At 34.1% G+C, this 21,281-nt stretch overlaps 2 protein-coding genes across 4 annotated transcripts in view; one reads left to right on the top strand and one right to left on the bottom strand.

Moving 5' to 3' along the window:
* The window catches only part of LOC111056947 (chondroadherin-like), a 100,513-nt gene extending 89,674 nt beyond the window's left edge, over positions 1 to 10,839 (bottom strand). The window contains exon 1 of the mRNA XM_039441854.1: positions 10,686 to 10,839. The gene's annotated coding sequence lies outside the window, so the exon portion shown is untranslated. The remainder of the gene's footprint in view (positions 1 to 10,685) is intronic.
* Positions 10,840 to 14,171: 3,332 nt separating this feature from the next.
* LOC111049290 (PI-PLC X domain-containing protein 2) overlaps positions 14,172 to 21,281 on the top strand; it is a 7,413-nt gene continuing 303 nt past the window's right edge. The window contains exons 1-7 of one of the 3 annotated variants that reach the window (XM_022335325.2): positions 14,172 to 14,308; positions 15,105 to 15,279; positions 16,080 to 16,400; positions 17,590 to 17,807; positions 18,437 to 18,635; positions 19,317 to 19,608; positions 21,222 to 21,281. The exon at positions 21,222 to 21,281 is cut by the window's right edge and continues 303 nt beyond it. In XM_022335325.2, coding sequence (XP_022191017.2) covers positions 15,222 to 15,279; positions 16,080 to 16,400; positions 17,590 to 17,807; positions 18,437 to 18,635; positions 19,317 to 19,608; positions 21,222 to 21,281 — 1,148 coding nt within the window. In that variant the 5' untranslated portion in view covers positions 14,172 to 14,308; positions 15,105 to 15,221. The remainder of the gene's footprint in view (positions 14,309 to 15,104; positions 15,280 to 16,079; positions 16,401 to 17,589; positions 17,808 to 18,436; positions 18,636 to 19,316; positions 19,609 to 21,221) is intronic. The other 2 variants (XM_022335326.2, XM_022335327.2) reach the window with 2 other exon arrangements.

Here is a 21,281-nt window from a genome sequence, read left to right as displayed (position 1 = left end):
GTGACTAAGCTAGTTGATGTCATAAAGACTCTTCATGGATTTATTCTGTGAGCTTTTGTATGTAAATGAATGAATAAATTGTTTACAAAAATCTTCTACACTATTCCAAATCCCCCAAAAAATCAATCTATGGCTGAGCCTTGAAACATCAATACAAACGCAATATCACATTGATCTCCTATAACACTCAGCTTTTTGTTCCACATTCGAGTTCACCTCCACCCCCCTCCTGCAGGAAGTAATTATGAACCAGTGTTGTCTTTGAAACAGAAGTAAGATTGGTTCGGTATGAGGCCAATCGGATATTTGCTTCGGTTTCATCATTATCCCCTGTTATGACTGACGATGTACAGATAGAGGGAGTGGGATAGACGATAAACAGATGAAGAGAGAGAACGTGTGATGAAGGGAAAGTGAGCGGAACAGAGAGGGCATGCGAGAATTGTCTTCGAATAGAGAGCTGGCGATTGCTTGTTTGTACAGCACTCAACAATGGACTCTTCCTCGTATCCATTAGAGGGTGTAGTTTTCCGGACCTCACTACGGTCAACCAACCATTGCTCCATCTCTTGATACGTTCCTGTAAGCTGCTCTCCACAATGCAGCAAGCCGGAGATCAGAGTGCGCATTTCAACTGAACAATGACTCCACATGAGTCCAGCTCCACATTGAGAACCATTATTGAATGTAAGAATATGTGAAGAGTTGTACATCTTCAATGATTCAGAGTTAATCAGTAACTCAGGTCTGAGAAAACCTATACATTGTTTATTCCAGGTAAGATTGATAATTCTATTCTAAGATGTTTCAAATAACCGTAGATTGAGTCAATTTGATTGAAGTTGGTTCTTGAACTAGTAGAATACAAGTATATTTTAAAATATGGTTTGTAGCTGAAGCTCTGAAATCTGGTTATTCAATGCTGTAGTGGAGCAATCAATATTTGAATTCAGGATTGAAATCTTCACCGAACCGTTTTTTTCCCAAAAATGGTAGGTGAGGAAATAGAATAACATGAGAGAAGATTTTTCTTTGAATTGATTTATTTGTAGATTTTTCAGGAAGAGAGTAAAATGTTGCAGACAGCAAACTCTCTCCCACTCATTAAACCTCTTCTTAATTGGTAAATTTCAAGTTGAGATAATTAACTGAGATTGCATGAAATTGAATGAGTCTTCTATGGAAAATCGTCATTATTCAACAAACAAGACACAGTACTGCATGCTTTGTTCAACATAGTCGCCGTCTCTCTTAATACTCATTATAGTAGTTGAGCTCATGTATTCCTGTCTGAAAGACCAGATATAGCAGAAATAATTCCAAATCATTCTATTGACTCTTTCATGAATATAAATGAAATCATAATAATTATTAATTATGAGGTCACTATAACTGTTACTCTTACACAATGTAATTTGATTCAACATGAAGTTTGAAAAATCACTTCACCTGTATGGGCTACTTTATTAAAAACAAAAGGTAGCCTTCTATTTGAAACATTTCAATGGCTGATGACCAAAACTAGTTGTTTGGAATGTTTTGAATAAAAGGGTACTTCATGTTTTCATATTGTTTTTTATGATAAAGTTTGAAATAACTCTCATGGGTGTTCTAAGAAGCTCTCAGAAGGATTATTCGATAAAGTTTCATAATGCAGCATTACAAAATAGTGAAATATAGTTTCAGTTTGGATGGAATAAGTACCGGTAAACTATTATCTGATCCCAAGGTACCTAGTTATCCTCAGTATGTGGATTATTCGGCTACTCTGGAAAGCAGTATAGTTGCAATGAAGATCGGTTGAAGAGGACTTCAATAAAGAGCGAGAATAGCAATGATGAAGAAGTTTGAGGCAGCTGCAGTGGCCAGCAGCCAACAGCACACAGGTCCTGGATATTTGGTAAGCCGATTGGGAATCTGATTACAGTGCCGGCCAGCCGAGCTAAGCTCTCAAGGGACACGGGGCTTGCACAAAGAAGTCCAATGCATGCTTGACCACCGTCAGCTGGCAACACCAATCTTGACCGGAGTTCAAAGCTCTTCTCTCAGCATTCGACTATCTTCAAACTCCTCCATTATTCGACTTGAGACTCTTGGCAGAAATCCCTTTCACCAGCCAGGTATGACTCTGATTCAACTCAGGTGATTCAAACACTTCTGTACCTACCTCATCCAAATACGACATCTGGCATCGACTCGCTTTATGAATCATACAGTTAATTCATTGATATTGTGAAGATTTCTTAACACTATTTACTTATTTAATTCACTTGGAGAATTACCTAGTTACAGAATAACATGAAGAGAGTCAAATGATCTATTTGAAAAGTATCTTTACTCGGAATTGAACAGTAACTTTTCCATTTAATAGGCCTAATCCATGTACGATAATGTTAATAATTATTGTTTTATTATGTGATTATAATGAACTATCGATTAGATGATTCATCATATTATCATTGTTCATCTAACTGATATTGTAAATGTATCATATCCAGTTTCATTAGTTTATATTGTTACAGTTTGCAGTAACAATAATTATTGATGTTAAACTATAATTTAGTTATGAACAGTGTGAACACAACTTTTTGAAGCTGGGCGAAGAGTTTTGAAAGCTGATTCCAGGAAAAGCCTCTGGAATTTGTTGGCCAACTTCAAGAATGAAATCCATTCGAAAAGATTGGATTTGAATGTATCCATCAGTGTAGTCTATCACAGTTGAGGAACATTATCGAATCCCTAAAAAAATTGTAATGTTTTTATTTCATCTGAAATAATGCTGGATCCATCAAAATGGGAATAGAAGAGATTAATTGGAACAGAAAATCTCCGGATAAATGAAGTTTTGAATCTCAACTCAAGGCCAGATATCACTATTATTGTTTGCTATTCGCAATCGTTCTGTCACTTCCAAATCTATTTTGGACCAAAAATGGGGAGATGGAGTCTAAAGCAACAGTTGATTGAAAAATTGGCCGGTTGTGGAGTCAGTTACTCATTTGGGGGCCACGCTCTCTTTTCTACAGCGATTTTATCTCTTTGACAGCAAAATCAATGCAATTGGACGGACGTCTCTCTATCCAAAAAACCGTGTATTGTTCACTTGACAGTTGACTTTATTGACCATCTCTCCATACAATCATCATTCTCAGAATCATTCGAATGGGAGAAAGCGATTGGACGTGGGAATTCCATGAAGGTCAGGTTTATCCGCCCATATTTTCAGCTATGGTAGAAATTCGGTATTTATGTTCGATTCTACTACAATAATACAACCCATTGAGCTGATTACTCAAGAAAATTGTTTTATCTAGAATAAATTCCGAATAATTATTATCTTTTCTTGACTTCCGAGAATTAAAGTACGTTGATAAATTGGTCATTTATGCTTTTATGAGTTTGACGCTCTATAATGTAATTTGAAAGCTCAAATACTTCACAGTCAGTCCAACAGTCAGTCTGTTCAGCTTCGAAATTCAATATTAGCAATCGGAACCATTCAATTCCATCGATTGAAGCTCTGCATCTCTTTCTAAGTGGTTTTTATACCCTCAAGCCAGTTACACACACATCGATATTTGGACGTTCGATTTTTCGCCGTCCTTTTGAATTCTATCAGATAAAACGGAACTTGACAAACATTATCTGTTGGACATTTTCTGTTGAATCTAAAGCAATTTATAAGGACGGAAAAAATCGTAAAATGTGAAATAGAATTAGAAATGTAGTGAGAATGAGAAGCAATGAACCTCAAATTAACTATAAGACTAAATCAACTCTACGCATGCACTGTTGTAGCCTACATTTTAATAATACCACATTTTTGAAGTTGTAGAGTTAATTGAATTCTCAAAAGTTATGGAAGTGATAGTCTAAACACTGCTCACACAGATAAGTTGATTATTACTCCAAATAAGTTGATTAATAATCCACAAGTTCCGGTAAGAATAGTGCACTTTCAACAATTTTCTCGAAAGCTTACTCGCTTGGAAAGTTGACACACATAATAAGGAACTACCTGATGCGCTCGAGTGTCTCTATTTGAGCGGGGATATGTATATCAGCTGTGTACGCGAGAGAGAAGGTGTGAGGTGACGCTGCAAGCGAGCGAGTGAGACAAGATGAGCCAAGGGCTGAAGGGTCTTGGCGATGGCACCTTCATAGCGTAGGGCAGGCAATCGATAAGGGCCAGCCGTTGGCCCTTGAACAGCCCTTCACACAGGTGATGACAACAGCCTGCTTCTGCTTGCTTGCCTGCTTCCATAATATTATACGCTTAGCAGGGATCTACTGGATTGTGATAGGAGATTGTACACTGTACAACATCGTACAGCGCCGCATTAAACCTACAGGCGGTGTACGATCTTCTCATCGTACCTAATGAAACTGATACGCCGTATGAGTGGCATCGTTCACTCAACACTCTCAAACTCAAACTCTCATGTGGGTTAGGTATCTGCAAGTCATCCAAGTCGGTTGAATAGAACTGTTATGTGAGGGGAAACAATGGTTATTCATTTCAATTATAATTTATCTGTTAACAAAAAACATATTATCATTAACAAAAATTCCAAGCAAACATTTTAATATGTACTACTTCTAAATTATGGAAATAAGAAATAATTAGATATATTATTGTTTATGAACATAAAATAGATAAAATCGAATTTTCTAGGGAATTTGCATTTTATAATTTTTGTAGTGCATTGTAAATTTATATATTTGTAAGGGTACGAACAGAACGGTCAGTTCTATATGTAGATTGCAGCTAGCTATTGACTTTAGATATCGATGTCTATTATGTATATATAGGAGACTCTAAATGCTGTTACCGTCAATGTCAACTGTTTTATCATTGCACAGAAGTTTGATAGGATCGATCTTACCGCGAATTACTCGTTCTGTTCACACCTAAGCTATAATCTCACACAACAATGACAGTTGACAGTGAAAATATAATTCTCATAATTTCCAATGGGATTATTCAAACTTGCTCGTTCGGGCTGAATGAGTCCAAAATAGTCCAATTAGAGATTGTGAAAATTATATTTTTACCGTTCACTGTTAAAGTTATGAGGGAATCTAGCTTTAACCTTCACAACTCAGTAATTTGCTTCTCTATCAAGAACATTTCGAGCTCACTAAAATCAATACTGATTGAGTATTGGAGAAACGGAAATGCAGGAGATGATCCTCTGCACATATATAGAACAATGTATGATTCGCTATTGTGGTTGTGGAAATTGATTTCCCCATGATATCACATAAAAGTTTGCGAACAAATGATTATAGGTTCAAGAATAAGTTATGTCTGTTCTTCTATGACATAGTTTAAGGTCATGAAAATTTATTTTGAGTTTCATTGTGATGAGTCATATACTCATATTGTATGATACAGACATAAACTATTACAGTTAATAGATCATGTAAATTTCTCAATGGATCTATTAATTTTATTCCCGTGTGACTCATTATATCCACTCCTGATGTATCTATTTCGCAAACTGTACGCCAAAAGCTACTCAATTTAATTCATTTTAAATTATGTATGATATTTTAAATTTATATTTATCATAAATAAATACTTCTTTTTACATTTTATTTTCAATTATGTATCATGTTGTAATCTTCTCAATGGATCTATTGGTTGGATTCATGTGTGACTCACTTTATCAAAACCTGATATATTTATCTGCAAACTGTACGCCAAATGTTACTCAATTCATTAAATTAATGTTAATAATGAAGTGAATATACGGATTAAAATCAACATGAGCTTCATGAAACATGTCCGTTCGCTTCGGCTCCTAAATTCTGAATGCATCTTGATGAAAATATTAATCGAAAAGAGTTACAACTTACCACAATGTATACGGCCCTAAAATCTTCACAATCGAGAAAACTTATCCACAAAACAATGCGGAGAAATACGCCCCCACAGATAACCAATCTTACTGAATTATTCATCTTGAAGCTTGGTGGGTTCTATAATTAGGAGTATTGCTATTGTTATTTGGACTCATTCATTGAACAATGGTTGAATTGTAATCATTCCAATACTAAAATATGGCACGAGTAATCATGGACCCACCTCGCGGTGGGATGCTAGCGATGAATATAGACCAACGATATATATATATATATATATATATATATATATATATATATATTCCTATATAAATTCAATTCAACTAGATTTACTCTACCCAAATAGAGTACTCGTCTGCCAGAGAAACAGCTAGTCGCTTGGTACTGTCAGAATTCCTCATAAATACCATCTATATTCCTCGTTCAAACGATGCTGACAGTTCAAAATGGATCTTACTGTAGTATTTGAAAGTAACGCCCAACTAGCGTGTCAACAAGCACTAATGCATCGCATCGTTCGTTTGACTTCTCAATCGATCAATTCATTTCCACAAATATTCCCTCGGCATTTTATTTTTGGTAATGCGTTCAAATGTCTGCCGCTAACTCACTATCTGACACATATATTTGTAAGGAAGCAACAACCAAACTAACAGGCTTGTGTTACACACAGTAAGCCGACTTAATTATATTTGTCAGCAGTCAACGGAATGTAAATATTTAACAGTGGAAGAAGCGTACAAAACGAAGGCTTCAGTAAGGTAGGGATGTACATTGGGAAATTGTAGGTATTCTATAGATTGTAACTGAATCTGCTTTAGAAATTCCTCTCTTAATTGGGTGGAATATCTCTCTCACAGCTATTCTATTTTATCCATTTGTCAATACAATAACAGATAACATAAAATAGGAATAGAACAACAGGCTTGACCCAAAATTATTCTACTCCCAACATGAATAGGAGAATAGGTTATGTTTCTACTGTTGGAGTATAATTTCAATTTTTGTCCAGATATATAGTATAGTATAGTATATGAGCTGAAAATGTTGAACTCAGAAGAAATAAAACACCAAATTATAGTCAAATATAACACCCGATGATCAAGTTATTTAAGAAAATTTGAAGCCAAAAATACACAGCCAGTCACGAAGAACAACTGTTTAAATGGTTATAAATATGAATTATGAAATATCTTGAAAGAATAATACTGGTATTATGTGAAATTGACAGATTTTCTCCATTCTATAATACAGTAGTAGTGGCAATTATTCATTCCAATCAACACTATTATATGACCAGATTGGTCATTCCGATACACCCAACCTAAAGACGTAAGCACTCGTCATTATACTGTACTCTCAGGTGATTTGATCTTCTAAAGATACTACTCTCCTCATGCCTAGATCAGAGCTCAACCTTGACCCAATTTTCAATTCCAACAAAACATACTGATACTTATTTATGAAACCTCGTTTCTTAGTATTCATGATGATGATGATATAATTCTATTGCATTAGATACTACTTAAATACCAGTACAGCTTAGGTTGCTGCTAACAAATTTGTATATTTTTCAGTTCTGTTTAAAAAATCAATGATTCAACATTCTAGTGAAACGTTGTAGTACTCAGTAGGTAAGTAATACTAGTAAGCTTACTCAGCACAATATAAGCACTCCATTGCTGTTAGTACAGTATTTTTTACCACGCACAGCGCTCACTTACTCCTCACATTGTATCATTCTGCATGAAAATCGTTTGGATTTCATTTTCATGATTAATAGAGGGAGGCATTTACACACGCGGCACAGCTTGGTGGAGAATGAGACCGCCGTGTTGGCTTTTTAATGAGCACGATCGATAGCCCTGCCTTTAAAGCGTTTCACTTGAAACTTCCAGTTTCAGCCTATATAGCCTGCCTACTGCACCGCATCAAGCAGAAAGAGTTTTAAAGAGAGTTGGTAATGATAGCGGTTTCCGACTCACATTTTATCGGGACTTTGCAAAGTTATTTACATGCAATGGAGAACGAGTTTGCGCGAGATATTAATGAGGGATCAGACAGATTACTCAACTTTAAGATGAAATATTAATTCATCGTGATGGATGGCGAATTACTCTCACATCAAAAGCGGTAGTGATAGTGTGGTAAATGTGAATATTGTTGTGGTTGTTATGATTGATTCTGATAACTTCTTTCAAATATTAGTTTCCAGATCATCAATAAGCTGTGATTCGATAGACAGGTATAGTAGGAAATGGTATTCCTTCCCTGGCGTCAGTGAGTTGAACCATAGAATAAGCATAAGAATGGATCGTGTTCATTATCTTGTATAATATAGTTTCTCTATGGTTAAAAGTTGTCATGAAATTTGATGTCATTGCTATATTATTTTGGCCATTCACTCATTAATAATCATTATGAAAATAGAAATAATTATTATGAGAAATGAAATATCATTTATTTTTAATGGTTGTTGTAGAAACAACCGTTCTAAGCCTCCAAATTCTTTTTTTCTCAAGTAAATTGATTGAGTATTTTAAATTGATACAAACAATATTATAATTTCTAATGGAGTACCATACGATCTTGAGTCATGGAAAATTGAAGTGATTTGAATATTTATTCACTATTCCCTTTTCATCAGCCTCGAATATAATTATATAAATGCCTTATTGAAAATTTTTTAAATATTATTATTTTCATCTCGAATACATAATGTAGTCTAAAGAGAATTACAATTAAGTGCTTCAATACGAAGGAGGAACCCTTGAGACATCGCTCCAATTTGCGGTTTTGATTTTTCGCATTAATCAGGGTATACCTCATCATTTTTCACAAGATAATTTTTTTGTCGGAATTGCTTTCGATGAACATTGGAAACAAACTTCTGAGAATTGATCCAGATACTTCTAAAAACGTTCAAATCAGACATTTTTATTCAATGTGTACGGTATGACAAGCTAAAATGGTTACAAGCTTAATGACAGTTATTCTAAAAACGTCCTTAACAGACAATTTCATTCAATATATTATATATAGCATGAGATTAATATTTATGGTGACAAGCTCTCTTCCATATCATGATGACTTGCGTAAATATGCAAGCTATACAAAGCAATAATCACCCTCAACCTAGAGACTGACATGATGATGTTGAGACTTCAATGATATTAACACAATAGCCCATCAAGTCGCTATCATGGTACTATTGTACTTGACCAAAACTGAATAGATAAGACAAATGAGCTCGAATTGACATTAGTAACAATAATTGATATTAAGGGTATTCAGCAAGATTATACTCAAATTCAAATTCAAATTTATTCATTCCTTGTACAATATTACAAAAATAATCAAACTGACATGTTCAATGTATAAATACAAAAATCAAAGGACAAAAGAATGTAAAGCTCACAAGACATGAGCCCGTTCGTGAGCTTAATTAAGAAATATATCAACTTTAATAACTAGAAAGTAAAATATAACAAGAATAAAAAAAAATCACTAGACCACATTGAACAAGTTAATCGAGATGGAAGAGTTGATTATTGAAAGGATAAATCAAGAAGATTCGAAACTAGAAATCTAGACAAAATATGGGACAAGGAGATGAAACTAATACCATCAGCAAGATTGTTTACTCATGATAATTTATTATAAATACCAATAGTATTTCAGTTTTGAAACTATGTAGGCTAGAGTATTTCATATCAATTCACAGAGGATTAATCGCCACATAAATTTGAAATTATAATACATGCTGCGTATTATTGTTTTTCAGTTCTCTAGTGTCTAGTCTTATAATGTATTATTATTGTCACAGATGTACAGTATGCTTTATCTATAGTGACACTACCAATATAATATGAAAAATCAACTGTGAGTACTACTCCGCATCCGTTCTCCAATAATTTGGTAAATACACACCAATTTCATCTGGTGCAAATTGATAATATAAGAATCAATTTTGCACGGAGTTAGAGATGGAAAAATTACCAATTGGAACTTCATTAGTTGGAATGAATTCTTCGATGTATTCTAAATGTTCATTAAGTTGTCAATTCGTGCATTGTTAGCTTGTATTTGTTGAGAGAGGAAATCATCAGTGGAGAGTTCAGTCAGTGAACGTGACAGAGTGAACATAACCTCTATCTATTCATACTGTTGATATTTTAAAATACAAGATTGAAGCAGTTTTCTGTCTGTTTTATTATCATGTATTTTGTAATAAAATAGCCTTTATATTGTTAATAAGCGAATGAACGAATGAATAATGAGGAGAGAATCCAAGAAGAATGTATTCTATGATTAAAACCTCATAACATCAGAAAAAAATCGATGAAGAAATTACTCAAGAGTCAACTATGAAAAATGAAAATCAACTCGACTTGACTTGATGCCACACATTTTCAGTTTTCCTATTATGAGTGTCTGGGAAACTTATAATGTAATACAATCAAAGTGAATTTGAAACTTCAAGTGGAGTTGTTCCAAACATAGAAATAATTTCAATCACTCATACATTCAGCATATAATCAAATTAATTATTGCAGTGCAATACAACTATTTGATACAGTGGGAAACAATTACGTATACAACACAGCTCGAGAAAGGATCATAACAGTTAGATAATCGAATTATCAGTAAACTACCTACATCAGAATCAAAATAGCTATTAACAAAAGACATTTTTATTGGAACCGCCCTGAACGATAACAAACACTTGAATTATTCAGCTCGCCACCATGTGGTAGGAGGTTTTCGAGGAAACTGACGTTTATAAGTCTAGATTAATAAAACACACAAGCTCTCACCTTTGATTGTTTATCTCAGTAAAATCAACGTAAATCCATAAATTTCTGCTGACAACGAATTCCGTCGACAAGACGCGCGGTTCGAACGCCAAGAAGCACCGCGACCGACTGACTGAACGTTTTCAAAGTCAAAACCAGACTAGCACTGCTTTTAATGTCCGTCGGTGGCGCAGTCTGAATCTCCCTGCGCAGGTTCTGAAATCTTACCTCTCCTCATCACCAAAATAACCCTCCAGACACCCCTCCCCACAAACGTGTATCCCTTCAACACCCCCTTTCACGGGATAAGGGACTCAATAGCCCAAACCTCCACCGATAAAAAGCCTGCACATCTGTAGGCGACAGCAGCAGTTAGCCTACTCAACAAAACTATTGCTGGCACGCACAGGTGAAGAAAACGTTACGAACCTACACTTAAAATGCAGATTCTATTATTTTTTAGTGTGAATAGATGGAAGTCATAGAAAAACGCAGAAAATATATAGGCCGACTTCTGAATATTTGATTATGAGTCGGTAGAATATAGTTTTAGTTTAACCATATTGTATGTGCTCTTCTCCCAATAACTTATTAAGCTATCCATTTTTCTAATCCCACTATAATACAGATAGGGATCTATCGACTTGGATCATTATCTCAAGAGTAGTCTATCCGAATAAGAAGATTCATCATTCAACCAACATTCTATTATTCAGGCTGTAAATTATAGCATATTTGAGACAGTCAAATGAAAAACCCTTCAAGATTTTAAATCAATAGATTCATTCAATCTCCAGTGTATCTGTATATTAACCTTGAGTATTAATACAGTTATCCAGAGGTGTCCTCAAGGTCATGGATTCACCCCAACATCCCCCTTTATAACAAGGAAAAATTCAGCTATCCACCTACCCCCATACAAAAAAAATGTCGTCGTCAGGGGACATTTTAAATCAAACTTTCCTTGGGACCCAGTCAAGATTTGAGTTTGAGCCAAACTTGAATCCATCCATATCATCTTAAATGGAAGATCTTTTTTCTCGACTGAAGTTTTGAGACTAGATCAGCAGAGGTCATCAACATTGAGAGCAATAATTTTTCCCAAGTGAATACACTTACTAACTCACCAATGTAATAGTAATACGTTGCATATTGAGGGAAACAGAAATATTCTTTTCAACAACAGTGCCTTCAACACTAAGAACAAATTCGTTCCCAGTGGTGTTTTCTCATTCACGTAAAGTGGCCCAAAAATTATGTCACCGGGTTGTAACATGACCAATTTCATACAACATAAACTCCACCACCTCGCACGGTAATAGTTGCAGGTTTGGACCTGGATTTATTGCCTTCATTAATTCAGGAAGCGAGTAATTCTCGAGGAGGAAGCACATCATTGCAGTGCAGACCTTGGTTTGTCTCCAGCTTGGAATTTGGCAATAAAAGCAACGAGCACTCGTTAAAGAGATTGTCTCTGAATGATGCACTTGAGAGACCTTATTCTTGGTTGCCAGGTGTATTTTCAACTACAAACTAATGGCTAATGAACGAAATGAACAAGAGTATTCAACCTCATTACTTTGTGTTCTAATATTACGTGATAAAGAATAATTCATTCACGTTTGAGAATCATTCAATTTATTATTCCAAGCATGAATAAACTTTTGAAGTCAATTATTGTGAAATGATGGTGATCATATGATTTTTAACTTTTTATTGTTGAGGGTAATGGAGATAAGGATAATTTCAAATTTCCACGTGAATTAAATGGAATGAATCGAAAGAGGTGAAAATCGGTGATTAGGTAGCCAATATTATAGTTGGACATTATTATTTATTGAGTAGGTTATAGGTATATTCGGAAAAATATGCAGAATAATAAATTCCATACGTATACATCATTCATATATATTATGTGATTATGTGTACTGAAGTTTCTGTCTGTTTTCACGTTATAAGTGAATTTCTACAAACAGCATGACGTCTTTCAATTGGTTCATCATTGTCAAGATACGTGTGAAATAACGCTCGCCTCGTTGGATTTTCCAGGAGTGCCCACATTACTTCCTCACAAGTCCAACGACGCACACACCCCAGAAATCCCAGATTCAGAACCAGTCCTCCACAAATTTTAGTACCCTTGCAAAAAAGAGGTCAGTCACTATTTTAAATACTGCTTACCTTTCTCTAAACCCTCCTCCAAGAATTTTAAGGAGGCAGTCCTCTTCCTTGGCTCTCCTTGTGCACGTTACTGTGGGTCTAATATGATGATAAAAAAAAATTGCGAATAATTCATTATAATGTGTGTTAAAACATAGAATTCATCGGATGATGTGATCATAATACAATAATTCATCAACGAAAGCATGAATCATAAAGTTTGTACAAGCTCCTCAGTATTATAAATAATGTTCCTTTGCGAATTTTCAATTTCCAATGTTCATTCCGAGCTACCATCTCAAGGTCATCCAATAATTTTGATAAAATTAGAACGCTATTATTATAAAAAATATCATACAAACTTGGCTTGATAATTTATCCAACCAACAACCAACTGTCTTTATACATAATAATACATACTATAAATACAATAATAATCTATGTCTAAAGTTTTCCCAGTCCCTCATGCACCTACGTATAATATGATTATAATCGTCAAATTGATTGCTCATTGGATTAGTGTGAATACTTGACTAGAACAATAATAATAATATTCGATGCACTGAACAATATCTGTGGCGAATATTGTAATCCATGGCGGTGACTGTCTGGGGAATACGGATTTCCTATCTCAAATCGCTCTCATACCAACAATACAATATAGGAGAATACTGCAGCTTCATGGTGCATGTAATAACTAGTTGTTGGTTCGAACACGAGCCAAAGCCACTCTTCAAACATGTCCGGTAGGCTACAGTAAAATCTGAAACAGCAAATCTGAACAACAAAAACTTGTCATTCAGTTTCACTTCAATTTTCCCAAAAGAATTTCAATTTATGATAAGAAAACAAATAATTTTCATTTAGTTTCATAATGCTTTTTCATGAATCAGCCACCTATACTAATAAGTTATGGAGTTAATTGGAGAGTTTATTGACACTGATCACATCTCCAGCACAGAATTCGAACGATTGCTGATATAATTATTGCCTAATAATGATATATATGGTAAAAATATACGTATATAAAAAAATACAGTACTATTAAATAATGTGAGTTCACATTAACAGTGATTGTTAAAAAATGAAATGACCTAAGATTCCTAATGTGAATTGATTTTCTTATTTTTTACGAATAGGCTTACTATGAAAACCCTTGTGAACTTAAGTTCTGAGTAACAACATATTTTGCATCCATGAATACACTATTGTTAATAGAATATTGTTTACTTCTTCACAATGTATCCTTGATTAGTAATAGTGATTTCGTCAATTTCTGTTGTATGGATGCAAAGCTGAACAAACCTCTGCTCAGTACTATTGATATCAATACTATGTGTTCATCAATACCTTGTTTGTAAAAGTAACAAGTTCATTGATCACGGTAACAGTACGTACAACGTTTCAAGTACTACGATCTGGAATGAATTATATGATTTTTTGAGTTATATTTCACGTGAATACCAACATATCCCATAACATGGGTAAGTAAAGTTAGCAGAACATGGTCATTTTTGCAGGAGTAATTTATAATATCTCACATTCGTTATATTCTATATCACAAGTCACAATTGGGGTTCACCAAAAACGTAATAAGTTTCATAGAAGGGATCATGAACGCTTTTGATATGTAATGCAGATATGCAGCCTCTCAGTAGCAAATTCCGTTTCAAAAGAATTGTTGTAGAAATCATCATTTTGCAACATTCCAATTTAAATTGATTCTTACACATGTTTTGTGTCCAATAAACATAATCATTTATGAAGTATTTTAACGAAGCTTAATTGTGATTGACCTTTCCACATTCAATTGGACTTGAAAACAATTATTGTATCCATTGATTATTGGATTTTATTCACTTGTGATAGAGTCCTTCGATGCTAGAAAATATTGCGGTTTTCTGTCCAATCAAGAAACATGAGACATTCGTGTTGGTAATCAAATAAATATTATGATATTACTTGAAGCTTATAAAATTGAATTGAAGTTTTTCAAATCATTGGAAAAATATCTAATCATTTTTTTTAATCGAAGAGTTCGTAGTTTTTTACCATTTTGGTACACATGGTCGTTAAAGTGTTTTAACAAACTCAAAGCTCCTAGAAGTCTCTCGTATGGCTCTGACGTTGTACGTCTGAATTATTACAAGAAAAATATATTCGGACACGTACCACACCTCTTTTGTATTCTTAACTAGCAATATAGGTGATAACTTAGTATGAAAATGTGTAGCGATAAAAAAATAATAATTACATAAAACTTGATTCAATGTTCACAAGGCAGGTAATCGAATATCGGGAAGATACCAAAAGATTGCCGGAACGTTTGAGAGTTGAAAAATCTGGAGATCCACGAAGTTGGTCGGAATAAAGCTGGAAGATTCACTCCTGCAGATAATGTTCTCCTCTCATATTCGAATTCTATGGCTAGTAATTTTTTTAGGAAAAAATGAAGGTGAATCACCTTGTATTAGTAGAGATATTATGAAAATTGAATATTGATTAGGCTTCAATGATTTACTTGTGAATTTGATTAATTTGTTTTTATTTTAGTGGAGGTTATATAAATCTGCACTTACGTTAGCTCATATCATAATGATAGCTTATATATAAGAACATATCATTATCTAATAATAACAATAGTTATGTGAAGTTGTAGGCCGAACAAGTCTCATAATATTGATATCATTAATATTGGACTTCAATACTTGAAAATTATGCACTGGCATTCTCACAAATTCGCAGCTTACTTATAGGCCTATTACACCATGGAATTACTTCAAGTGCTTCATTTATTAGCATAATAAGTTATTTGAATTATTGAAACAATTTCAGAAATTATTAACTACTTTTTACAGATAATGCGAACTGAGCAATTATGTGAGAGGTGAGATGTGCCTTGTGTAGGATTGAATTCCATTTTTCCTACAGTATTCTATCATAGATAAAGTTCAGTCATTTGGTACGAAAAAATATTGGTCACTATACTCAACTATTTCTTATATAATATACTCATCGGTTTTTTACTGACCTAATTTCGACAGAGATTTTGAGTATGAGCAGAATGTCGCATGATGAGGTCGCTCTGCTACTCTGGAAATTACTGTATTCTGCAAGTTACAAAAACATTATACTACTTTCAATAGCTCAGCCTCAAGTGATTCAATATTCTTGTAGAAAACTTTTTAATGCCAATCAAGTCTTATCACAAGGATTATCATAAGAATTCGCTCACAGAATGATTTTTTCCTCCAGTTGCATCCGATTATAGCTGTTTGAAACCGCAACTGGAACTAATGGTGACACCACCAGACGCTAATCTAGGTAATAACATACGAGTTTATTGGAACTTCAACAAAACGTATGATGGATGTTGGATTGGAATCTATTCAGACGAACCTAAGAAGAAATCAGATGAGTTTCTCTTGGCCAACAGAATCAATGTAACCGAGCTAACCGGCTATGTTAATACTGGTTTCTATGAAGTCAGTGATGTGACCACAATGACGTACGATCAGCCAACCTATCTTGGATACACTGCTGTTGCATGGACTGTCGAACATGGCACAGACAAGGGTGAAATTATTTTGTTTTTCTCCATTACATAAAATGAAACTAAAATCTATTTTCAAATATAAAAATTGAATGGAAATACAAAAAAAAAACTGAAAATTGCGAAATATTATTAGCAACTTCAGCAATGTGTTGAGAAAACTGTTAGAGAATAGTAAATGCCCATACTCGGAACATACTCAATTGTAAAAAACAATGTAACGCAGAATTATAGTAAAAATCTTTCAAGGTCCAATTTTGAAAAATTACACAAAATGTTTAAGGAAATTTCTCTGTTTGTTAATTTATGAAAAGTAATATGAATTATTCCTCTTGCTATTCTAGCTATTCTCAATATTTGCAATAGTTGCAGAAGTATTAGGGGTATTTCTAAGGAGTATGCTCTGGATAAGCGTCTAGTTCAGTTATGCCTAACCATTTTCATTGATGAACATAAGTGGGAGAGATAATGCTATCTCAATAGTTCATTATACTTTTATATTAATATGTCCCTGCACGCAATATGTTGCATGTAATATTGATTGCATCCAAATTGCATAATATATTTATTAAATCGGCTTCCGTTTTCCGTTTATAGTCATATACAGAGAAACAAATAAAAAACGGGAGCCGATTTAATAAAGAATATCGGGGCACCGAGCTTCGCTCGTTATTTTTATTTATTGATAAACAGAACACAATTCTCTAAAATGATGCTATTCATATTTCATAGCTGGCTATACGTCATCTTATGAATTTCGGGGATGCGATATTTTGATTTTTCACATACTCACTTTTTTACTATCCACAGCTGTTTCAGCCAAGGATGAGTTATCCTTTTAATGTCGTTCAGCGAGTTTTCCCAAGGATGAGACCTAGAGCAATAGAATCTTTATATCATAAACCTACTATGTTCCAAATCTCGTGAGAATCGTTAGAGCAGTTTTCGAGATCCGTTAAACATAAATAACCAGATATAAAAATAACCAGATATATAAATACAGGAATTGCTCGCTTGATATAATAGGATATTATGCAATTTGGATGCAATCAATATTACATGCAATATATTGCGTGCAGAGACATTTTAATATTACACTATCATCTCGCACTATCTCTCCCACTAATTTATATATTCATCCTCCGTCACAGGTCAACTCAGAACATTGATAATGCATATGTTGTCATAGTTATTGAAATCCACATTTTCTAGCTATTGTAGTCACCAAACTACAAACCTATCCTCAATGGATGAAGCATTATTGGAAATTCATAAAAGATGTGCCAATTGCTGATCTATTCATACCTGGAACTCATGATACTGGCAGTTACAGAGGAGATAATCCTGATCAAGAAGCACATTCTTCCGACGCTAAATGGTGGAGCTTTTTAAAGAAAATTCCTCTTCTAGACAATTGGTCTCTTACACAGGTAAACGAAAAACTCAAGCTGCAAACCTGTTTTTATTTAATTATGCTAGATATACTAATGATATATGAGTTAAAATTCACTATTTATTTTTTATTTTATTTATTCATTTATTGTATAAAATACTATAATCATAATACAATTATGACATTGGAAGAAAAACTAGGCTGAGCCTGTACTATTTCTCTCCAAAAATTTTGATAAAAATGTTGATGTTGTCCAAAAGATAAGGTTATGTAATCTCACACTGCTTTGTTACTTGATTTTCGGTCCAGAAATGATGATTTAAAATTTTGAATTTTGAAGGTTGATTTTATCATGAAATCTGTTCGATCTGTATATTCTACATTATTTTTTGTAGTTTTTAACTATCTACTAATTTATTACATTGACTTGAATCCACTAATTCAAAAAAAAAAAACTTTCATCATGCAAGTTAATGAGCCAGTAAATGATCAAAAACTCTATTTCGGTACAGTAATTTTCCAAAGAAGGCTGTAAATCCTACAAAATGGAAAATGAGAGTGTATTTCATTTTTTCTACATCTAGTCATTGACAGATATTCATTGCTGTTAGTCATTGACTGCACTTCATGATAGAGTTAAATTTTTGATGAGTGAAATTATTTCAGAATCGAACTATTAAGGGGCAATTAGTCTCTGGTATACGATACCTTGATATGCGAGTGGGACGAGATCATGACACTTACTGGGTTTGTCATAAAACAGTAATTATGCATACACTTGATCGAGTTACCAAGCAATTGATTGAATTCATATCGAATACAGAGAAAGAAATTGTTTTCTTCGATATTCACATGATTTTGAAAGGTGAGAATCTCAACAGAAATATGAACATGATTAAAAATGTACTACTATACTATAAACACTATAAACATTTTCTTAATTCATTGTGAATACCCTGCACGATATTACACATAGCTGTACTATGATGCAGAGTGTATTCAGCTAGAATCTTGGACTGCATATTCACGGAATGACTGAAACATTCATTCATCTTATATTGTATGTGATTGAAAATTTATTTCGACAACACCATCTAGAACTAAGAGGCGCCTGGTGCTCACCTTCTTCGTCTCTATAACGCCACAGTGGCAAAAGGCAGATACAGTGATGAAGTAGTTTCATGCTAACATGTTAGTTCCGTGTTAATGCGTTTTGTGATCATACAAAGGTCTTCAATGCGTCACATTCAGTGAGTTTGAACTATGCAATTCCATGCTCCATGCTCTCCCACTCAATCAAGTACTAGTACTGATATTGTGTGGAATTAGAATTTCAAGCTACCATTCGAACCTGTTAACTCTTTATTATTCTAGAAGAGTCACCGATTTTTATAGCACTGTTATTCCATGATATTTTGTGGATTATTGCATTAATAAAATCATTCTGTAAAAATTAAGATAGCTATTTAAATTTCAAGAATAGAATCATTTCTTTAAAATCTGAGTTCATGGAAATTTTTCATGTTTCATTTTTTCAAATTGCCAGGAATAGAATCAGATGAAGAACAGGACGCATTTGTGAACTACTTGAAGCAATCATTCACTGTCAATAACACACAACTGTTCGTACCACCGAGCAAAGTGAGCCAACTCTGGAAAGCAACGCCTGAGATGATATTAGCACAGGGAAGGATCATTATTTCTTATAATTATCCTGATTATCAAAAGAAGAATACACTGGATATATTATGGCCTCCAATTTTTCAGTATTTTGGGAATAAACAGCAAGTAGAACCTTTGAAGGACTACGTATATAGTACTATTGGAACACGAAAAGCGTGAGTGATTTCTTTACATGGATTTTGTTAGTAGTACATATCAAATAATATATTGAGTTTTGATGTATTGAGATTTGTGACAAAGGTACAACTTTTGATGACCTCAAAAGTGACTAAAATGAAAAATTATTCTATTCTATTCTGACACAGACATTAACAACAATAATTTCCAAACTGATGTTGAACCAGAATTTGAGAGTCGGGAATTTTGCTGTCATCCAGCATTTCAACAACAAATTCTAATGAGCTCACAACATCAGATCGAAATCGATCTGATGTTGTAAGCTTTGAGACATTTCAGTTTTTAAAAATCATAGAAATACATAATATCATCTAAATTCATCGCGGAATGCTAATGCTTTAATAGACTGATGGTGGAAAAGTTGTTCGAAAAGTGGGTTCGTATCACGACAAGAATGTTATTCAGATTATGTCATCATTACATCATCCACGCACTAGTGAATGGTTTTATTGATACCAACCACTGAATAATGAAAGGTTGTACTGGAAATAGTAATTTTACTTTCCTTGCCCTATTACCATAGGTAAGGAAAGTATTGCTTTCCGAAAAAAATTAAGGTACCCCAATTTCTAAATAATTTCTATACGTTTCAAGGTCCCCTGAGTCCAAAAAAGTGGTTTTCGGGTATTTGTCTGTATGTATGTATGTATGTATGTATGTATGTATGTATGTATGTATGTATGTATGTGTGTGTGTGTGTGTGTGTGTGTGTGTTGTGTGTGTGTGTGTGGTGTGTGTGTGTGTGTGTGTGTGTGTGTGGTGTGTGTGTGTGTGTGTGGTGTGTGTGTGTGTGGTGTGTGTGTGTGTGGTGTGTGTGTGTGTGTGTGTGTTGTGTGTGTGTGTGTGTGTGTGTGTGTGTGTGTGTGTGTGTGTGTGTGTGTGTTTATGATGGCGGATAAAATGACGAAAATGTTGTCAAAAACAGGGTTTTTTGCGATTTTCTCGAAAACGGCTTCAACGATTTTGATCTTATTTATACCTAAAATTGTCATTGATAAGCTCTATCAACTGTCAAGAAGCTCCGCCCCATCTATGCAAAGTTTGATTTTAGATTCCCAATTATCAGGCTTCAGATACAATTTAAACAAAAAATTCTAAGTGGAAAAGATTGGACATGAAAATCTCTACAATAATGTTCGGTAACATTTTCACCTAAAATTCAAAATAAGCTCGAAATTCGAGAAAATGTTATTATTTCAATTGCAAACTGTTGGCAACTGTTGATTCTATTAAATCATTCACTATGAAGAGATAGCAGACTTCGTGTGTCTCCAGCGTTACTGTCCTGTCACCAGCTGGTTTGGATCTTTGAATAGTGGACTTGAGATGCGCGTGAACACTAGCGTCAGGTGATAAATTTTCATAACGGCAAGGAAAGTTGCGTGAGTGCGCCACACCAGATTTTTTGTTTTTCATAGGTTCCTCATGAATGGGATCATCCCAAAATCATTCAATGAAGAGTATTCTGATAAGTCCTTCCTCTGGATTTATTCTTCAACCCATTTGTTACATAATCTCTTGACCACTGAGATTTGTAAGAAATAAGCACATTTTCGAGCGATGTGTTTTTAAAAATGTCTTTATGTTTCAGACGTAATGATTCTTTAATGTCTTTGACGTCTGTGATGGCCGAGTTGACTGCTAATAAGAA

This window comes from Nilaparvata lugens, chromosome 1, assembly GCF_014356525.2.
Source record: "Nilaparvata lugens isolate BPH chromosome 1, ASM1435652v1, whole genome shotgun sequence".
Classification (NCBI taxonomy): Eukaryota; Metazoa; Arthropoda; class Insecta; order Hemiptera; family Delphacidae; genus Nilaparvata; species Nilaparvata lugens.
This window is presented reverse-complemented; position numbering and strand designations above follow the sequence as displayed.